The 18651-nt window shown below is 38.5% G+C and overlaps 1 protein-coding gene across 13 annotated transcripts in view; it reads left to right on the top strand.

The window, feature by feature from the left end:
• Nucleotides 1-212: 212 nt before the first annotated feature.
• spns1 (SPNS lysolipid transporter 1, lysophospholipid) overlaps nt 213-18651 on the top strand; it is a 23131-nt gene continuing 4692 nt past the window's right edge. For 3 of the 13 annotated variants that reach the window (XR_012596828.1, XM_074657060.1, XM_074657058.1), the window contains exons 1-11: nt 356-475; nt 806-838; nt 10401-10616; nt 11859-11924; nt 12009-12145; nt 13465-13616; nt 14836-14902; nt 15022-15164; nt 17664-17816; nt 17935-18124; nt 18219-18284. Coding sequence is in view for 4 of the 13 variants with exons in the window: in XM_074657060.1 (XP_074513161.1) it covers nt 10412-10616; nt 11859-11924; nt 12009-12145; nt 13465-13616; nt 14836-14902; nt 15022-15164; nt 17664-17816; nt 17935-18124; nt 18219-18284 (1179 nt within the window). In the remaining 9 variants the exon portion in view is untranslated. Of the gene's footprint in view, nt 508-528; nt 553-805; nt 839-959; nt 993-1172; nt 1202-10400; nt 10617-11858; nt 11925-12008; nt 12146-13464; nt 13617-14835; nt 14903-15021; nt 15165-17663; nt 17817-17934; nt 18125-18218; nt 18285-18651 lie in introns of those variants that run through there. The other 10 variants (XM_074657061.1, XM_074657059.1, XR_012596831.1 and 7 more) reach the window with 9 other exon arrangements.

Here is an 18651-nt window from a genome sequence, read left to right as displayed (position 1 = left end):
ATAAGTGAGGCTTTTATTTATTCATTTATTTATTTATTTATTTATTTATTCATTTATTTATTTATTTATTCATTTATTTATTCATTTATTTATTCATTTATTTATTCATTTATTTGATCATAATGGCAGTAGTCTTCCTGATTAGAGGAAGCAGGCAGTGTTGTCACGTGACTCTCAGCTGCTCTGATAAAGAGTCACGTGAGCTGTGAACCGGAAGTGTGATCAGATCAGATCCAACATGGCGGCGGTGCAGACCAGTCTCTCCGAAGTCAACATCTAGTTTTATTGTTTTAATGTTTTAATGTTTATCCGGACTGAACGGTGTTAACGCGGGAACTTCTTACTGTTAACCATCAAGATGGGTGTTGAATAACAGTCACAGCTCGAAGTGACGAAGACCAGATCACGAGCTGAGGAAGAAAGAAGAAGAACAACAACAACCTGACTCATCCTCATCATCCTCATCATCACCCCGGTGAACAGCAGACTAACAGCACCAACAACCAGGTAAACACCCCGGTAAACAGCAGACTAACAGCAGACTAACAGCAGGCTAACAGCAGGCTAACAGCAGGCTAACAGCAGACTAACAGCAGGCTAACAGCAGACTAACAGCAGACTAACAGCAGACTAACAGCAGGCTAACAGCAGGCTAACAGCAGACTAACAGCAGGCTAACAGCAGACTAACAGCAGGCTAACAGCAGACTAACAGCAGACTAACAGCAGGCTAACAGCAGACTAACAGCAGACTAACAGCAGACTAACAGCAGACTAACAGCAGGCTAACAGCAGACTAACAGCAGGCTAACAGCAGGCTAACAGCAGACTAACAGCAGGCTAACAGCAGACTAACAGCAGACTAACAGCAGACTAACAGCAGACTAACAGCAGACTAACAGCAGGCTAACAGCAGGCTAACAGCAGACTAACAGCAGACTAACAGCAGGCTAACAGCAGGCTAACAGCAGGCTAACAGCAGACTAACAGCAGGCTAACAGCAGGCTAACAGCAGACTAACAGCAGGCTAACAGCAGGCTAACAGCAGACTAACAGCAGACTAACAGCAGACTAACAGCAGACTAACAGCAGACTAACAGCAGACTAACAGCAGACTAACAGCAGGCTAACAGCAGGCTAACAGCAGACTAACAGCAGACTAACAGCAGGCTAACAGCAGGCTAACAGCAGACTAACAGCAGGCTAACAGCAGGCTAACAGCAGGCTAACAGCAGGCTAACAGCAGACTAACAGCAGACTAACAGACTAACAACACCAACAACCAGGTAAACAGCTCTAACCTCAGGTAGCTGCGCAGCGTGTCTTCAAATGAACAGTAATATTAAACCATGTTGTTGTTTACTCACTAAGGCTCTTTAATAAACCAAACTAAATGTTACCAGCTCCCATCATCTGGTACTGAGCTAAACACCAGACTCATTCACAATAAGATCAGATGAACCTTTATTAATTAAATCCAGCTGTCAAAGCAGCAACATCAGCGAACAGAGAACAGAAATCCAGCTGTCAAATGTGTGTTTGTTTTTGTTTATAGCTTGTTTTGTTTATTGTATTTTGGTAGAATTTCAATTTTTTTATTCTTATTTTATTCTAACGTTTTTATCTATTCTTTTGTTATTATACTGTTTAACTTGCACCAACAAAACCAAAGCAGGTATCTAGTGTAAACCTCTCACACCTGAATATAAACACCTTTCTGAGTCTGAAAGCAGCAACATCAGCAAACAGAGTGAAACACAGGAGAGGTATAAAGGTATACACACATTATAAAAACAATAATAGAGATATTAAAGATACAGCGTGAATGGGTGAACATAGGGTGTCATTAAATAAATGTAATATGTACATATGTGCAGTCTATAAAGTGGTATATAGGATGTATAATGTAAAGTAAGTGTATATAGGATGTATAATGTAAAGTAAGTGTATATAGGATGTATAGTGTAAAGTAAGTGTATATAGGATGTATAGTGTAAAGTAAGTGTATATAGGATGTATAGTGTAAAGTAAGTGTATATAGGATGTATAATGTAAAGTAAGTGTATATAGGATGTATAGTGTAAAGCGGCGTGCTGATGATCCGTCTTCATTGCAAAGAGAACATTTATTTTTTAATTTATTTAATTTATTTGCACATATATAAAACTGCACAAAATCCAGTCACTGAAAAAAAACAAGAAATGTGTGAGGAGAGGTCAAGAAGCCACTAAAGGCTGATACAAAGAACCTCCCCCAACCCCAGGAGAAAAAACAATAACAAAAAAGGAAGAAAGATCTAAACTAATATAATTTTAAAAATACCACAAGAAGTTAAACGACAACAAGAAATACACAGAATGTGCAGAAAAACCAAACAGTGGAAAACAATCCAATAAAAACAATGAAATACAGAATAAAATAAAATATATCTAAACATATCAACAGATAATTAGACATCATGAATTAAATGTGGTGATAATTCCCGCGTGCGTCTCTGAACACTGTCGGTGTGAGACAGCAGAGCAGCAGCGTTATGGATCAGTGAGTCTCTGATCAGGTACTGATGACTTCCTGATCAATGAACTGTGTTTGTAAATGGAGCAAAGTCCAACACAACCGAGGGGTCGCTCTCTACATGCAGTGCCCTGTACATGACCTGACTATTATCTGTGTTCATTATTAGTCAAATACGAAAAGAATATAACAATAATTCAATAAAAACATTTAATGTCCACATATATAAATATATAAGGTGACAAGAAACACATTTCTAGATATCAGGAAATGTGTTTTTAACCTTAACAGCAGTATTAAATGTGTCTGTGTATAATAACATCAAAATTAATTCATTGAGCAGTGATAATTATTTCAATATTAATATTATAATATAATATATAGCTATAAGGACAAAGGCTGCAATGATAGATTTGTGATTACTTTCTAGATCAGGGGTCGGCAACCTTTACTACTTTACAGAATAAAGTCATAACTTTACAATCATAGCTGATGAAGTCAGGAATCAGATATTTTTTTATTGATCATATTTCAAATATTACAATATACCATAAATTTTATTATATTGAAAAATATATAATTTTAACAGCTTATATTTATACATGAAAGAACAATATCAAACGTAACAAAAGAAGAAAAGAAAATACAACATTTAACTGCAGGAGGGAGGTGAAATATAAATAATAATAATTAAAATAAAATATGAACTTGTTTATTTTTTATTACAAAGTGTTTTTTGATATTATATTGTTGTATATTTGCTGACAAGACAAATAAGCTCGAGAGTTTTGTTCGTAGATTTTTTAGCCCGTATTTCAATTCATGTCTTCTAATATTGGTGCTGATATATTAGATAAAACAACAGAGTAAATACATTCATATAGAATAAGTGAGAAATAGATTCAGAAAGAACCAACTGGAGAAACATCTGCTTTAAATGTAGGTGATAATTTATTACTTATCAAGGGAAGTGTCTCAATGTAATATCTTCACGTGAACGTCTTTTATTTTATGTTTCTTTATTTTATTTTATTTTAAAAAACTCCTCAGTTACACAAGCAGAGAGGAAAATAACCTAAATTAATTTGTAATTATACAAAATGTGTTGACCAGGAAGAGTTTTAATGCGAGGTCACTGCAGACTGAAGAAGAACGTTTCCCTTTTAGCTCTTTTGTCACACGGATTATTCTCCACCTCAGCGAAACGTCTCAGTCGTGAGCTCCTAAACCGACATGATTCCTGCGTGACTGTGGTTTCACTAAGTCACGTCCAGCCCGGCTTCTCCTTTCTCTTCCTCTTCCTCTTCCTCTTCTTCAGCTCAGGACCCTCTGAGCCTCTGAACCTCTCTAAACCTCTCTGAACCTCTCTGAACCTCTCTGAACCTCTCTGAACCTCTCTGAACCTCTGAACCTCTCTAAACCTCTCTGAACCTCTCTGAACCTCTCTGAACCTCTCTAAACCTCTCTGAACCTCTGAACCTCTCTAAACCTCTCTAAACCTCTCTGAACCTCTCTAAACCTCTCTAAACCTCTCTGAACCTCTCTGATCCTCTCTGAACCTCTCTGATCCTCTCTGAACCTCTCTGAACCTCTCTAAACCTCTCTAAACCTCTCTGAACCTCTAAACCTCTCTAAACCTCTCTAAACCTCTCTGAACCTCTGAACCTCTCTAAACCTCTCTAAACCTCTCTGAACCTCTGAACCTCTCTAAACCTCTCTAAACCTCTCTGAACCTCTCTGATCCTCTCTGAACCTCTCTGATCCTCTCTGAACCTCTCTGAACCTCTCTGATCCTCTCTAAACCTCTCTGAACCTCTCTGAACCTCTCTGATCCTCTCTAAACCTCTCTGAACCTCTCTAAACCTCTCTGAACCTCTGAACCTCTCTAAACCTCTCTAAACCTCTCTGAACCTCTCTGATCCTCTCTGAACCTCTCTGATCCTCTCTGAACCTCTCTGAACCTCTCTGATCCTCTCTAAACCTCTCTGAACCTCTCTGAACCTCTCTGATCCTCTCTAAACCTCTCTGAACCTCTCTGATCCTCTCTAAACCTCTCTGAACCTCTCTGAACCTCTCTGATCCTCTCTGAACCTCTCTGAACCTCTCTGATCCTCTCTGAACCTCTCTGAACCTCTCTGAACCTCTCTGAACCTCTCTAAACCTCTCTGAACCTCTCTGAACCTCTCTAAACCTCTCTAAACCTCTCTGAACCTCTAAACCTCTAAACCTCTCTAAACCTCTCTAAACCTCTCTGAACCTCTCTGATCCTCTCTGATCCTCTCTGAACCTCTCTGAACCTCTCTAAACCTCTCTGAACCTCTCTGAACCTCTCTGAACCTCTCTAAACCTCTCTGAACCTCTCTGAACCTCTCTAAACCTCTCTAAACCTCTCTGAACCTCTCTGATCCTCTCTGAACCTCTCTGATCCTCTCTGAACCTCTCTAAACCTCTCTAAACCTCTCTGAACCTCTGAACCTCTCTAAACCTCTCTAAACCTCTCTGAACCTCTGAACCTCTGAACCTCTCTAAACCTCTCTGAACCTCTGAACCTCTGAACCTCTCTAAACCTCTCTGAACCTCTGAACCTCTCTGAACCTCTGAACCTCTCTAAACCTCTCTGAACCTCTGAACCTCTCTAAACCTCTCTGAACCTCTCTGAACCTCTCTGATCCTCTCTGATCCTCTCTGATCCTCTCTGAACCTCTCTGAACCTCTCTGAACCTCTCTGAACCTCTCTGAACCTCTCTAAACCTCTCTGAACCTCTCTGAACCTCTCTGAACCTCTCTAAACCTCTCTAAACCTCTCTGAACCTCTAAACCTCTAAACCTCTCTAAACCTCTCTAAACCTCTCTGAACCTCTCTAAACCTCTCTGAACCTCTCTGATCCTCTCTGAACCTCTCTGAACCTCTCTGAACCTCTCTAAACATCTCTGAACCTCTCTAAACCTCTCTGAACCTCTAAACCTCTAAACCTCTCTAAACCTCTCTAAACCTCTCTAAACCTCTCTGAACCTCTCTAAACCTCTCTGAACCTCTCTGATCCTCTCTGAACCTCTCTGAACCTCTCTGATCCTCTCTGAACCTCTCTGAACCTCTCTGAACCTCTCTAAACCTCTCTGAACCTCTCTGATCCTCTCTGAACCTCTCTGAACCTCTCTGAACCTCTCTAAACCTCTCTAAACCTCTCTGAACCTCTCTGAACCTCTCTGAACCTCTCTAAACCTCTCTGATCCTCTCTGAACCTCTCTGAACCTCTCTGAACCTCTCTAAACCTCTCTGAACCTCTCTGAACCTCTCTAAACATCTCTGAACCTCTCTGAACCTCTCTGAACCTCTCTGAACCTCTCTAAACCTCTCTGAACCTCTCTGAACCTCTCTAAACCTCTCTGAACCTCTCTGAACCTCTAAACCTCTAAACCTCTCTAAACCTCTCTAAACCTCTCTGAACCTCTCTGATCCTCTCTGATCCTCTCTGAACCTCTCTGAACCTCTCTAAACCTCTCTGAACCTCTCTGAACCTCTCTGAACCTCTCTAAACCTCTCTGAACCTCTCTGAACCTCTCTGAACCTCTCTAAACCTCTCTAAACCTCTCTGAACCTCTCTGATCCTCTCTGAACCTCTCTGATCCTCTCTGAACCTCTCTAAACCTCTCTAAACCTCTCTGAACCTCTGAACCTCTCTAAACCTCTCTAAACCTCTCTGAACCTCTGAACCTCTGAACCTCTCTAAACCTCTCTGAACCTCTGAACCTCTGAACCTCTCTAAACCTCTCTGAACCTCTGAACCTCTCTGAACCTCTGAACCTCTCTAAACCTCTCTGAACCTCTGAACCTCTCTAAACCTCTCTAAACCTCTCTGAACCTCTCTGAACCTCTCTGATCCTCTCTGATCCTCTCTGATCCTCTCTGATCCTCTCTGAACCTCTCTGAACCTCTCTGAACCTCTCTGAACCTCTCTAAACCTCTCTGAACCTCTCTGAACCTCTCTGAACCTCTCTAAACCTCTCTAAACCTCTCTGAACCTCTAAACCTCTAAACCTCTCTAAACCTCTCTAAACCTCTCTGAACCTCTCTAAACCTCTCTGAACCTCTCTGATCCTCTCTGAACCTCTCTGAACCTCTCTGAACATCTCTGATCCTCTCTGAACCTCTCTGATCCTCTCTGATCCTCTCTGATCCTCTCTGAACCTCTCTAAACCTCTCTAAACCTCTCTAAACCTCTCTGAACCTCTCTAAACCTCTCTGAACCTCTCTGATCCTCTCTGAACCTCTCTGAACCTCTCTGATCCTCTCTGAACCTCTCTGATCCTCTCTGAACCTCTCTGAACATCTCTGAACCTCTCTAAACCTCTCTAAACCTCTCTGATCCTCTCTGAACCTCTCTGAACATCTCTGAACCTCTCTAAACCTCTCTAAACCTCTCTGAACCTCTCTGAACCAGCATTTTATGTTTGTTTTTCGGCAGACAGTGAAGTTGTTTTTAAGATAATCTGAATTAGTTTTGTCTGAAATTATACAACGTGTTTATATCTAATGAAATATTCAGCTTCAATCCATATTCGTTGGCTTTTAGCCTTTCAAAATAAAACATTTTCCCTGAGGTCAAGTAACTGTTTGCTCTCCTGCTCACAAAGGGAGGAAGGCTCCTGTATTAACGAGGCGGTCTAGCAGCGACATAAATTACATTTATAGAACCATAATAACATGAAATCTATTTTTAGAGGGTGATGACATTCAAAGCTTCATTTGAAAACCTCCATAGATGATTTAAATGTAGTAAAATGACATGAGATATAGATCTTTATACATGAAACTACCCAACAGTTCAAATGAATAAATGTTTGCATAATGAGTACTTCTACTTTTGATACTTTAAGTACAATTTAGTGCTAATACTAAAGCTATATTTTTAGATTTTCAATGCAGGACTTTCAAATGAAACAGAGTACTTTTACTTTTACATTTGTACAGAGTACTTCTTCCACCTCTGGATATGTGATTGTCTGAGGGATGTGATGGACTTTAGGGGTCTTTTTCTATTGGTCAGTGTCATAAAAACAACAATAAATCTACTTTGATTCAATGAAGTGAGACGAAAAAACACCAAAACCTCCAAGGTGGAAGTTGGCTCTGTTTTTGATTCTGTTTTCATTTTCCTGTGAGAGTTCGGTGACATTAAACAGTCACATGATCCGGCTGGTAAACAGGATTTTCCAGTGTTGCTGCTGCCGCGGTTTGTCTGCTACTGTAGGTCAGAGTGTGTTTACACAGTACAATTAAATGTTTTAGGTTTCACTTTTGAATTCATTTATATTTGAATGTCAAACATGGTTTTTAATTGTGTGATTTTTCCATATAAATTGTAGGGGCTGGAAAAACATCGATTGACCGATGTATCACGATGGTTTTTTTATGATTACTAAACAGATGTTTTAATGTCAGGATGTATATATCTGCTTCATCTGAGTCGATGTGGAGGTAGAAGGAAGTTACCGCTTTTATTGTGGTAGTCTGAGTAACGTGACGTCATATCCGTCAACCAAAACAAACCTCAGAGTCTACAACGTTGGAGAGCGGTGACGTTATGGTATGGAGGTAACGTTATGGTATGGAGGTAACGTTATGGTATGGAGGTAACGTTATGGTATGGAGGTAACGTTATGGTATGGAGGTAACGTTATGGTATGGTGGTGACGTTATGGTATGGAGGTAACGTTATGGTATGGAGGTAACGTTATGGTATGGAGGTAACGTTATGGTATGGCGGTAACGTTATGGTATGGAGGTAACGTTATGGTATGGAGGTACGTTATGGTATGGAGGTAACGTTATGGTATGGAGGTAACGTTATGGTATGGTGGTAACGTTATGGTATGGAGGTAACGTTATGGTATGGAGGTAACGTTATGGTATGGAGGTAACGTTATGGTATGGAGGTAACGTTATGGTATGGAGTTAACGTTATGGTATGGAGTTAACGTTATGGTATGGAGTTAACGTTATGGTATGGTGGTAACGTTATGGTATGGTTGTAACGTTATGGTACGGCGGTAACGTTATGGTATGGAGTTAACGTTATGGTATGGAGTTAACGTTATGGTATGGAGGTAACGTTATGGTATGGAGTTAACGTTATGGTATGGTGGTAACGTTATGGTATGGAGGTAACGTTATGGTATGGTGGTGACGTTATGGTATGGAGGTAACGTTATGGTATGGAGGTAACGTTATGGTATGGTGGTAACGTTATGGTATGGTTGTAACGTTATGGTACGGCGGTAACGTTATGGTATGGAGTTAACGTTATGGTATGGAGTTAACGTTATGGTATGGAGGTAACGTTATGGTATGGAGTTAACGTTATGGTATGGTGGTAACGTTATGGTATGGTGGTAACGTTATGGTATGGTTGTAACGTTATGGTACGGCGGTAACGTTATGGTATGGAGTTAACGTTATGGTATGGAGTTAACGTTATGGTATGGAGGTAACGTTATGGTATGGAGTTAACGTTATGGTATGGAGTTAACGTTATGGTATGGAGGTAACGTTATGGTATGGAGGTAACGTTATGGTATGGAGGTAACGTTATGGTATGGAGTTAACGTTATGGTATGGAGGTAACGTTATGGTATGGAGGTAACGTTATGGTATGGAGTTAACGTTATGGTATGGTGGTAACGTTATGGTATGGTGGTAACGTTATGGTACGGCGGTAACGTTATGGTACGGAGGTAACGTTATGGTATGGAGGTAACGTTATGGTATGGTTGTAACGTTATGGTATTGAGGTAACGTTATGGTACGGCGGTAACGTTATGGTATGGAGGTAACGTTATGGTATGGTGGTAACGTTATGGTATGGAGGTAACGTTATGGTATTGAGGTAACGTTATGGTGTGGAGGTAACGTTATGGTGTGGAGGTAACGTTATGGTATGGAGGTAACGTTATGGTATGGCGGTAACGTGGCGGTGGAGCCGGCCGTCGCTCTCGTCTCTGTGGTCAAACGGGCCGACGCTACGACTGTAGAGCACCCAGATACTGACATTTGTGTTCTCTGCATTGAAACGGCCCCGATGGAGCTGACCATGGATGATAAAGAGAACGGAGCTGACGGGAGAGCTAGAGACCACCTTGGAGAAGTTAGAGGAAGTAGACACGGGGGACTACGTCTGCTTTTCAAAATAAGGCGTTAACAAAGGGAACTGTAGATACAAAATACATCTATGGAAATCAGATTGATGGATTATATTCACCAGAAGTATAAAACATTATAGATTAAAAAGAGAATCCCACTAATCTGTGAGGGAAATGTCTTTATTCTTTGATTTCTGGGTTGCTGGATAATCAATGTAATCAATAATTCCTGCCAATGATCCTGATATATTTGACTTCAGAACGTCTCTGACTACAGACATGCTGAACATCAAACATTCTACTGGATTCATTTAGAGATTTTACAAAATAAAAGTCCCTAGAAGTGGAGGATTCTACTTGTTCCCTTCATGATCTAAAGGTAAACAAGTTAACAACAATCACTATAAATCACAATATAGAATCACATTACTTAAAAATCGGCACCCGAGTATGGTGATAGTATGGAATCAGGAGATCGGTGGATCGTCCCAGCTCTAATAAGTTGTGTATCTGAATTCATTTTCCTCTTTGTTTTTGTTTCTAATGTTAAATATTTCCTCTTGGTTGATAAAGGTTAAGTTGTAACGATACGATAGAAAGTCCATAAACCTCTCTGTAGATTCTCCTCTACAGAGACAGAAAGATGCTGCAGACGCTCTCTGTCAGATTTACTGATAAAAAATAAAGACATTTTCAGTGAATAATGATTTCGGTAGATTAACCGTCTTTATTGATTCCCCCCCTCAGCAGCGGCGGCCATGTCTCTGGGCGAGCCCACGTCGGACACGGCGCCGTTCTTCTCCGATGACAGCGAGGCGGAGGGTTCGGAGGAGCGGGGCGGAGCGACGGCGGCTCAGCAGGAGGAGTCGGCCAGCGGGGTGTCGAAAGTGCGAGCGCTGCTGACCGTCTTCGTCCTCTGCTACATCAACCTGCTCAACTACATGGACCGCTTCACGGTGGCAGGTACGTCACACCACCTGATGCACCGGCACGACCAATCAGAGGCTTCTACACCGAGTATCGGTTTCCTGGGATATTATTAAATATTAAAGATGTTTATTGCCTACAACGGCGTATTAGGGCCATCGTAGGTACAGATAGATGAATAACGGAGCCGGGAGTGGGGGGGTGATAATACTCAGAGAAATATTTCTGAGATTAAACTAACAAATTTACGAGAAAAAAAATCTGAAATTTACAAGAAAAAGCCTTGAATATGAGATTATAAAATCGTAGCTTTACGGGAAAGAAACTCGTAAATTTACAAGAAAATTTACAAGAAAAAAAACTTGAATATTCTCTGAGATTATGAGGTCACAAATTGACGAGAAAAAAAATCTTAAATTTAGAAGAAAAATTCACAAATGTACGAGAAAAAAACTTTAATTTTCTGAGATTATAAAGTAAAATATTTGAGAGAGAAAACTGTTCTCAGAGATCATAAAGTCGGCGTTATTTGCTGCTATACTACAGACGGGCAACATCATGTTTTTGTATTTGACAAGATCTTTGGGCAACACAGTGAATATAAGAGATTAAAGCAGAAACACTAAAAGAAAGGGCTTTATCTTACAGTCAGTTCTTAATTAATTATTACTGTTTGATAATAATAAATATAAAGCATTTCTTAAATAAATAATTAACTGAAGGGACAATGGAAATTTAAACCCAAATGCATTTTAATTATTAATGTATTATTGAAAACTTTATTCTTCATAAATGTTAAATTGTGGGCTTGCCTTTGGACAACTTTTAAACTAAAAGACTGAGTTACACTTTAAATAAATTATATTTTCCATATAATTTGTACCGAATTACATCAGAGGGTTGTTTTTTTTTAGTAAAGTTGGAATTTTATTTATAAATATAAAATTATTTTAAAAATTACGAGTCCTGTAAAAATAAATAATTATATTTTAAATAGGTGAAAGTCTTGTAAATGTAAATGTTCCTTCATTCGAGCGTTAACATGAGATACTTTCAGGTTTCTATCAGGGCTGCAGATAATGATTATTTTTGTCAGTGATTAATCACGGTGATGTCTTCAAACATCAAACGAAAAACAAATTCAGTTGACTGAGATCTAAATCAGAGAGAAGACGTCTTTACCTGAAATATGACAATAAATAAATCATTAAAGTTGTTGTTGTTGTGACATGTTAAAATTAAAAAGTCAATTAAAAACCTCTGTGTTGACTCCACCAGGTGTTCTCCCCGACATCGAGCAGTATTTTGGGATTGATGATGGGAAGTCCGGTCTGCTCCAAACAGGTAAGAAGAACTAAGTGATGACAGAGTTTAACATCCATCAAATCAGTGAAGCAACCTGCAGAAATGACCGACCTCTGTTTCCAGTTTTTATCTGCAGTTACATGTTCTTGGCTCCGGTCTTCGGCTACATGGGCGACAGGTACAACAGGAAGTACATCATGAGTGTTGGCATTACGTTCTGGTCTTTGGTGACTCTCGCCAGCTCCTACACCCCCAAAGATGTGAGTGACACCGTTTCCTCCTGCTCAGTGACATAAACACTGAACCAACCGCAGTGACATCAAAACACGTTTTACTTTGCTTTAGGTTGATTTTAAACCGACAAGAAAAACTCTCAAACTCACGAGAAAAAGACTTGAATACTCTCTGAGATTATAAAGTCACAAATTTACAAGAAAGAAAAATCAAATTTACATGAAAAAACTCACAAAAAAACAGAAAAATCTTGAATATTCTCTGAGATTATAAAGTCACAAATTTGCGAGAAAAACTCATAAATTTACAAGAAAAATTCACCAATTCACGAAAAAAACTTAAATATTCTGAGATTATATAGTCACAAATCTACAAGACAAATTCACGAGAAGAAACTTGAATATTCACTGAGATTATAAAATCACAAATTTAGGAGAAAAAAAATCGTAAATTTACGAGAAAAAACCTTGAATATTCTGGGATTATAAACTCACATTTACAAGAAAAAAACTAAAATTTACGAGAAATTAACTTGAATATTTTCTGAGATTATAAAGTCAAAACATTACGAGAAAAAAACTTGTAAATTTACATAAAAAACTCTGAATATTCTCTGAGATTAAAAAGTAACAAATTTAGGAGAAAAAAAATCGTAAATTTACGAGAAAAAACCTTGAATATTCTGAGATTATAAAACCACAAATTTATGAGAAAAAACTCATAAAAATAGCGTTTTGTTTTTTTCTTGTAAAGGAACCAGATCACTTTGCAATCACATTGCACATTGCGATACTTTGCAATCGTACTTGGAAATAAAATAATTCATCTTTTGAAGAGACATTGAAGTTGTGAATTGGGCATATTCAGAAGAAAACAACATACTGATTTGAATTTTTTCCACTTCAATCTCCCAAATTCTGAGTTTTTATTAATTTATTCTTTGCCTTCAATGGCCGTGATACGGCGTTATACTGTAGACTGTGATACTGTAGGCTGCTATACTGTAGGCTGCGATACTGTAGGCTGCTATACTGTAGACTGCTATACTGTAGACTGTGATACTGTAGGCTGCTATACTGTAGGCTGCTATACTGTAGGCTGCGATACTGTAGGCTGCGATACTGTAGGCTGCTATACTGTAGGCTGTAGGCTGCTATACTACAGACGGGCAACATCATGTTTCTGTATTTGACAAGATCTTCGGGCCACACAGTGAATATAAGAATATAAATAATTAACTGAAGGAACTTGAAATAAAAGCTCAATTTAAACCCAAATACATATTCATTTATTATTGATAACTTAATAATAATAAGTGGTGCTCCTTCTTCTAATCGTCCTGCAGCATTTCTGGGCTCTGCTGTTGACTCGAGGTCTGGTCGGCGTCGGAGAGGCCAGTTACTCCACCATCGCTCCCACCATCATCGCCGACCTCTACGTTCGGGGAAAGAGGACAAACATGCTCTCCATTTTTTATTTTGCCATCCCCGTGGGCAGGTGGGTTCACGCTGTCTCTTTATTTACTTATATTGTCCCTGTTGTACAGCCTGGAGGGTCCCGACGCAAACATTAGAGGCTCTTTAAAACTTGTTTGTGTTATCAATTTTGTGATTGCTTTAATTTAACTAACCTGTCCTGTGATCGTCTAATGATAAAATGAGAGATTTTTAATTTCTTTTTTAAATTTAATTTAATTTGCACCCACATAAGACTTCATAAAATCCAGATAATGAAAAAAAAGAAATTTTGACAGGAGAAGTCACAGGCTTATACATCAAAGCTCCCCTCAACTGAATATGAAAAACAAACGCTAACCAAAAAGTAAAGAAAATAATGAAGAAAAAAAACTGATTTAGTAGACTAAAATCCAATAAATAAAAAAGAGGTAGATAAATATATATATATATATATATATATATATACAAACATCAAGAAATAATGAGAAAAACGTATAAATTTACAAGAGAAAACTAAAATTTACCAGAAAAAGTCTTGAATATTCTCTGAGATTATAAAGTCACAAATTTACCAGAAAAACTTGTAAATTTACAAGAAAAAGAAACCAAAAAGTAAATAAATGAAAAGAAAAAAAAATAATTTAGAGACTAATTTAGTAGACAAAAAGCCAATAAAATCCAATAAATAAAAAAGAGGAAGATAAAAATATATACAAACATCAAGAAATAATTAGACATCATGAATTAAATGTGATGACAATTTCTTGTCGGAGTACTGGCCATGTTTTGTGTTGTAAAGAGTTATATCGCTGAGAACGCTCGACTACCACGAGGTTATTAAAAAAATAATAATTAAATGGAAACTTTAAAATGTTGAAGCAGAAGATAAATATATTGTAAGATTAAATAAAAAAGGCAGACACATTTTAAAATTCTAATATTCAACAAAAACAGTCATCAGAAGGAAATAAAACTATTACGACACATTTTTATTTTATTTTATTTATTGTTTTATGTATTAGTGCTTATTTTAAATGCAGGATTAATTAGACAACATAATAAAATTGAATATATGAACTAAATTTAAAGTCTGTAATTATAGTGGTGACACACTCCAGGCTGATAAAATCTCCATACCGTGCATCCTGCAGACCGTTACAGCCCTCGTGCACCGGAACACAATTTATCTTTTTATTTATTAATGTCAAACAGGAAGTGTTTCATCTGACCTTGTTGTTGATGTCTTTTCTTCCTACCAGTGGTCTCGGATACATCGTCGGGTCACAAGTCGGTAACATAGCGCATGACTGGCACTGGGCTCTGCGGGTAAGTTTAGTGAAACACACAAGAGGAGGAAGAGGAGGAGGAGGAGGAGGGTGTTGTTGTTGTTGTTTGTACCTGTACGCTGTCTTCTGTCCTCCTCTCACCGTGTTCCCTCTCCTCAGGTGACTCCAGGGTTGGGCCTGATCGCCGTGCTGCTGCTGCTGGTTGTGGTCAAGGAGCCTAAAAGAGGCGCCATCGAAGCTCGACCGGAGCATCACCTGCACCAGACCAGCTGGCTGGCGGACCTGCAGGCTCTGAGCAAGAAGTACGTTCAACATCACAACTCTCATAGCAACCCTCATAGCAACACTCATAGCAACACTCATAGCAACTCTCATAGTAACCCTCATAGCAACACTCATAGCAACACTTATAGCAACCCTCATAGCAACACTCATAGCAACCCTCATAGCAACACTCATAGCAACCCTCATAGCAACACTCATAGCAACCCTCATAGCAACACTCATAGCAACCCTCATAGTAACCCTCATAGCAACACTCATAGCAACACTTATAGCAACCCTCATAGCAACACTCATAGCAACACTCATAGCAACACTCATAGCAACCCTCATAGCAACACTCATAGCAACACTTATAGCAACCCTCATAGCAACACTCATAGCAACCCTCATAGCAACACTCATAGCAACCCTCATAGCAACTCTCATAGTAACCCTCATAGCAACACTCATAGCAACACTTATAGCAACCCTCATAGCAACACTCATAGCAACCCTCATAGCAACACTCATAGCAACCCTCATAGCAACACTCATAGCAACCCTCATAGCAACACTCATAGCAACCCTCATAGTAACCCTCATAGCAACACTCATAGCAACACTTATAGCAACCCTCATAGCAACACTCATAGCAACACTCATAGCAACACTCATAGCAACCCTCATAGCAACACTCATAGCAACACTTATAGCAACCCTCATAGCAACACTCATAGCAACACTCATAGCAACACTCATAGCAACCCTCATAGCAACCCTCATAGCAACACTCATAGCAACCCTCATAGCAACACTCATAGCAACCCTCATAGCAACCCTCATAGCAACACTCATAGCAACCCTCATAGCAACACTCATAGCAACCCTCATAGCAACACTCATAGCAACACTCATAGCAACCCTCATAGCAACCGTCGGGGCTGAAGGACGGAGTTACTGCCGTTTCTTTATTATGTATTCAAACAGAATCTATTCTGAGAGCAAAACCATCGACACGGCTATCAAAAAATGTTTTAAATACATTTCTTATTAAAAGTGAATCAAACACTTTTGTTTCCAAATCCAAAAAAAGTTTTATTTGCAAATCAAACACTTTTGTTTGTAAACGAAAAAGTTTTGTTAGTAAATCCAAAAGTTTTGTTTGCTGTTGAGCTGAATCTCTCGGACCTACGCTGGTACCGCCCCCGAAGTTCAGCTCAACAGCAAACACAAGTTTTAGATTTGAAAACACAACTTTTTATTTTGAAAACACAACTTTTTATTTTGAAAACACAACTTTTTATTTTGAAAACACAACTTTTTATTTTGAAAACAAAACTTTTTGATTTGAAAACAAAACTTTTTATTTTGAAAACACAACTTTTTATTTTGAAAACAAAACTTTTTGATTTGAAAACAAAACTTTTTATTTTGAAAACACAACTTTTTATTTTGAAAACACAACTTTTTAATTTGAAAACAAAACTTTTTATTTTGAAAACACAACTTTTTATTTTGAAAACAAAACTTTTTATTTTGAAAACACAACTTTTTATTTTGAAAACAAAACTTTTTATTTTGAAAACAAAACTTTTTGATTTGAAAACAAAACTTTTCAGAGTTTTGCACCAATACCATATAAATATAATATCAATGTAGGTGGAAGCTGCTTTATTTGCTCATCTTTGTTCTCGTTGTAGTTTCAATACCTTTTTTATTATTATTTAGAAGCGTTTCACTGCTCCTAGATGCTTAGCTTAGGTTAAATGTTGAGGACAAATATAAAGTATATGATTATTCTAATAAATTGTATAATTTAAGTTTAAGAAAAAAAAAATGTATGTGCAGTTAAAATGTGACGCTGCCGTTCATCATTTGCAATCTGCAGCACTTTGCAAATTTCTTTAGTGGAACAGGTTTTTTTGTGTGAGGCTCTTTCTGTAACCGTCCCGTCACGTCTGAGTCATTGTGGAACATTTACATGACGGAAACCTACGTTTGAATGCAAAGAGTCATTTAACAGATAAAAGAACAATGTGACGTCTTTAAAGGACTTTAGATCACCTAACTTTATCAATTATTGTGAGTTACTTTTGTTTCTTTATTATGAAATCAAACAGAATAAGTTTGAGAGCAAAAGTATCGACAATAGAAAAAAGGTTTTATTGTAAGTAAAATAAACTTGTGATTCAAATGTATTAATGTGAATCAAACACTTTATTTTGCAAATCAAAAAGTTGTTTGCAAATCAAAACAGTTCTGGTTGCAAATCAAAACAGTTCTGGTTGCAAATCAAAACAGTTCTGGTTGCAAATCAAAACAGTTCTGGTTGCAAATCAAAAAGTTTTTGTTGCAAATCAAAAAATGTTGGTTGCATATCAAAAGGTGATCTGTTAGAAGTGGTCGTATCTCAGCAGTAAAATGTGTTTTCTTTGTGTTTGCTGTCAGCTGGGTAATAATAACTATAAACAGTTTTAGTAGTTCTTCCTGCAGCTGATGTGTCTCCGTCTCTGTCTCCGTCTCCGTCTCCTCTGCAGCTACAGCTTCGTGTTGTCGACCTTCGGCTTCACGGCGGTGGCCTTCGTCACCGGCTCTCTGGCTCTCTGGGCTCCGACGTTCCTCTTCAGAGCGGCCGTCTTCGGCGGGGACAGACCTCCCTGTGTGGAGGGAAACTGCGCCTCCTCAGACAGGTACACCTGGATTACCTGCTCCGCCCTTTTAACCCTTTCATCATGTTTTCACATGGAGGAGAGAAGCAGGGTTTTATGGGTATTTGACTTCCTGACGCTGTGTTTCCTCCTCTGACAGTTTGATTTTCGGCGCCATCACCTGCGTCACAGGTGTGTTGGGCGTGGCCAGCGGCGTGCAGGTGAGTCGGAAGCTGAGGACGAGGACGCCCCGAGCCGACCCGCTGGTCTGCGCCGCCGGTCTGCTCCTCTCGGCGCCTTTCCTCTACCTCGCCATCGTCTTCGCCGAGGCCAGCACCATCGCCACATACGTGAGTTTCAACTGACGTGACGCCTTCGACCAATTTAAAATATAATAGAATCAGTCAAAGTAACGGAATACCGTTTCCTGTGTTTCCCCCTCAGGCGTTCATCTTCCTCGGAAATACCTTCCTGTCCATGAACTGGGCCATCGTAGCCGACATGCTGCTGGTGAGACGCCGTTTCTACTTTCGGATGATTCAGTATCTTCACTTTAAAACTCAGCCGCTACAAACTAAAAATCACAAGCTGAGTTAATGCGCTAAAGAAATGAGTGGCGTTAAAACAAATTTGCGTTTGCTCATTAATATCAAATTAACTTTGACAGCCCTAATATATAACAAGAATAAATAATAATAATAATAATAAATAATAATAAAAACATCTTTTAACTTAAAAAATATCTTTTTATAACATAAAAACATATTTTATAACGTGAAAAACATCTTGTTATAATGTAAAAATATCTTTTTATAACATAAAAATGTCTTTTTATAACATGAAAAACATCTTGTAACTTAAAAAATATATTTTTATA

The sequence above is a fragment of the Sebastes fasciatus genome, chromosome 13, assembly GCF_043250625.1.
Source record: "Sebastes fasciatus isolate fSebFas1 chromosome 13, fSebFas1.pri, whole genome shotgun sequence".
Taxonomy (NCBI): domain Eukaryota; kingdom Metazoa; phylum Chordata; class Actinopteri; order Perciformes; family Sebastidae; genus Sebastes; species Sebastes fasciatus.
This window is presented reverse-complemented; position numbering and strand designations above follow the sequence as displayed.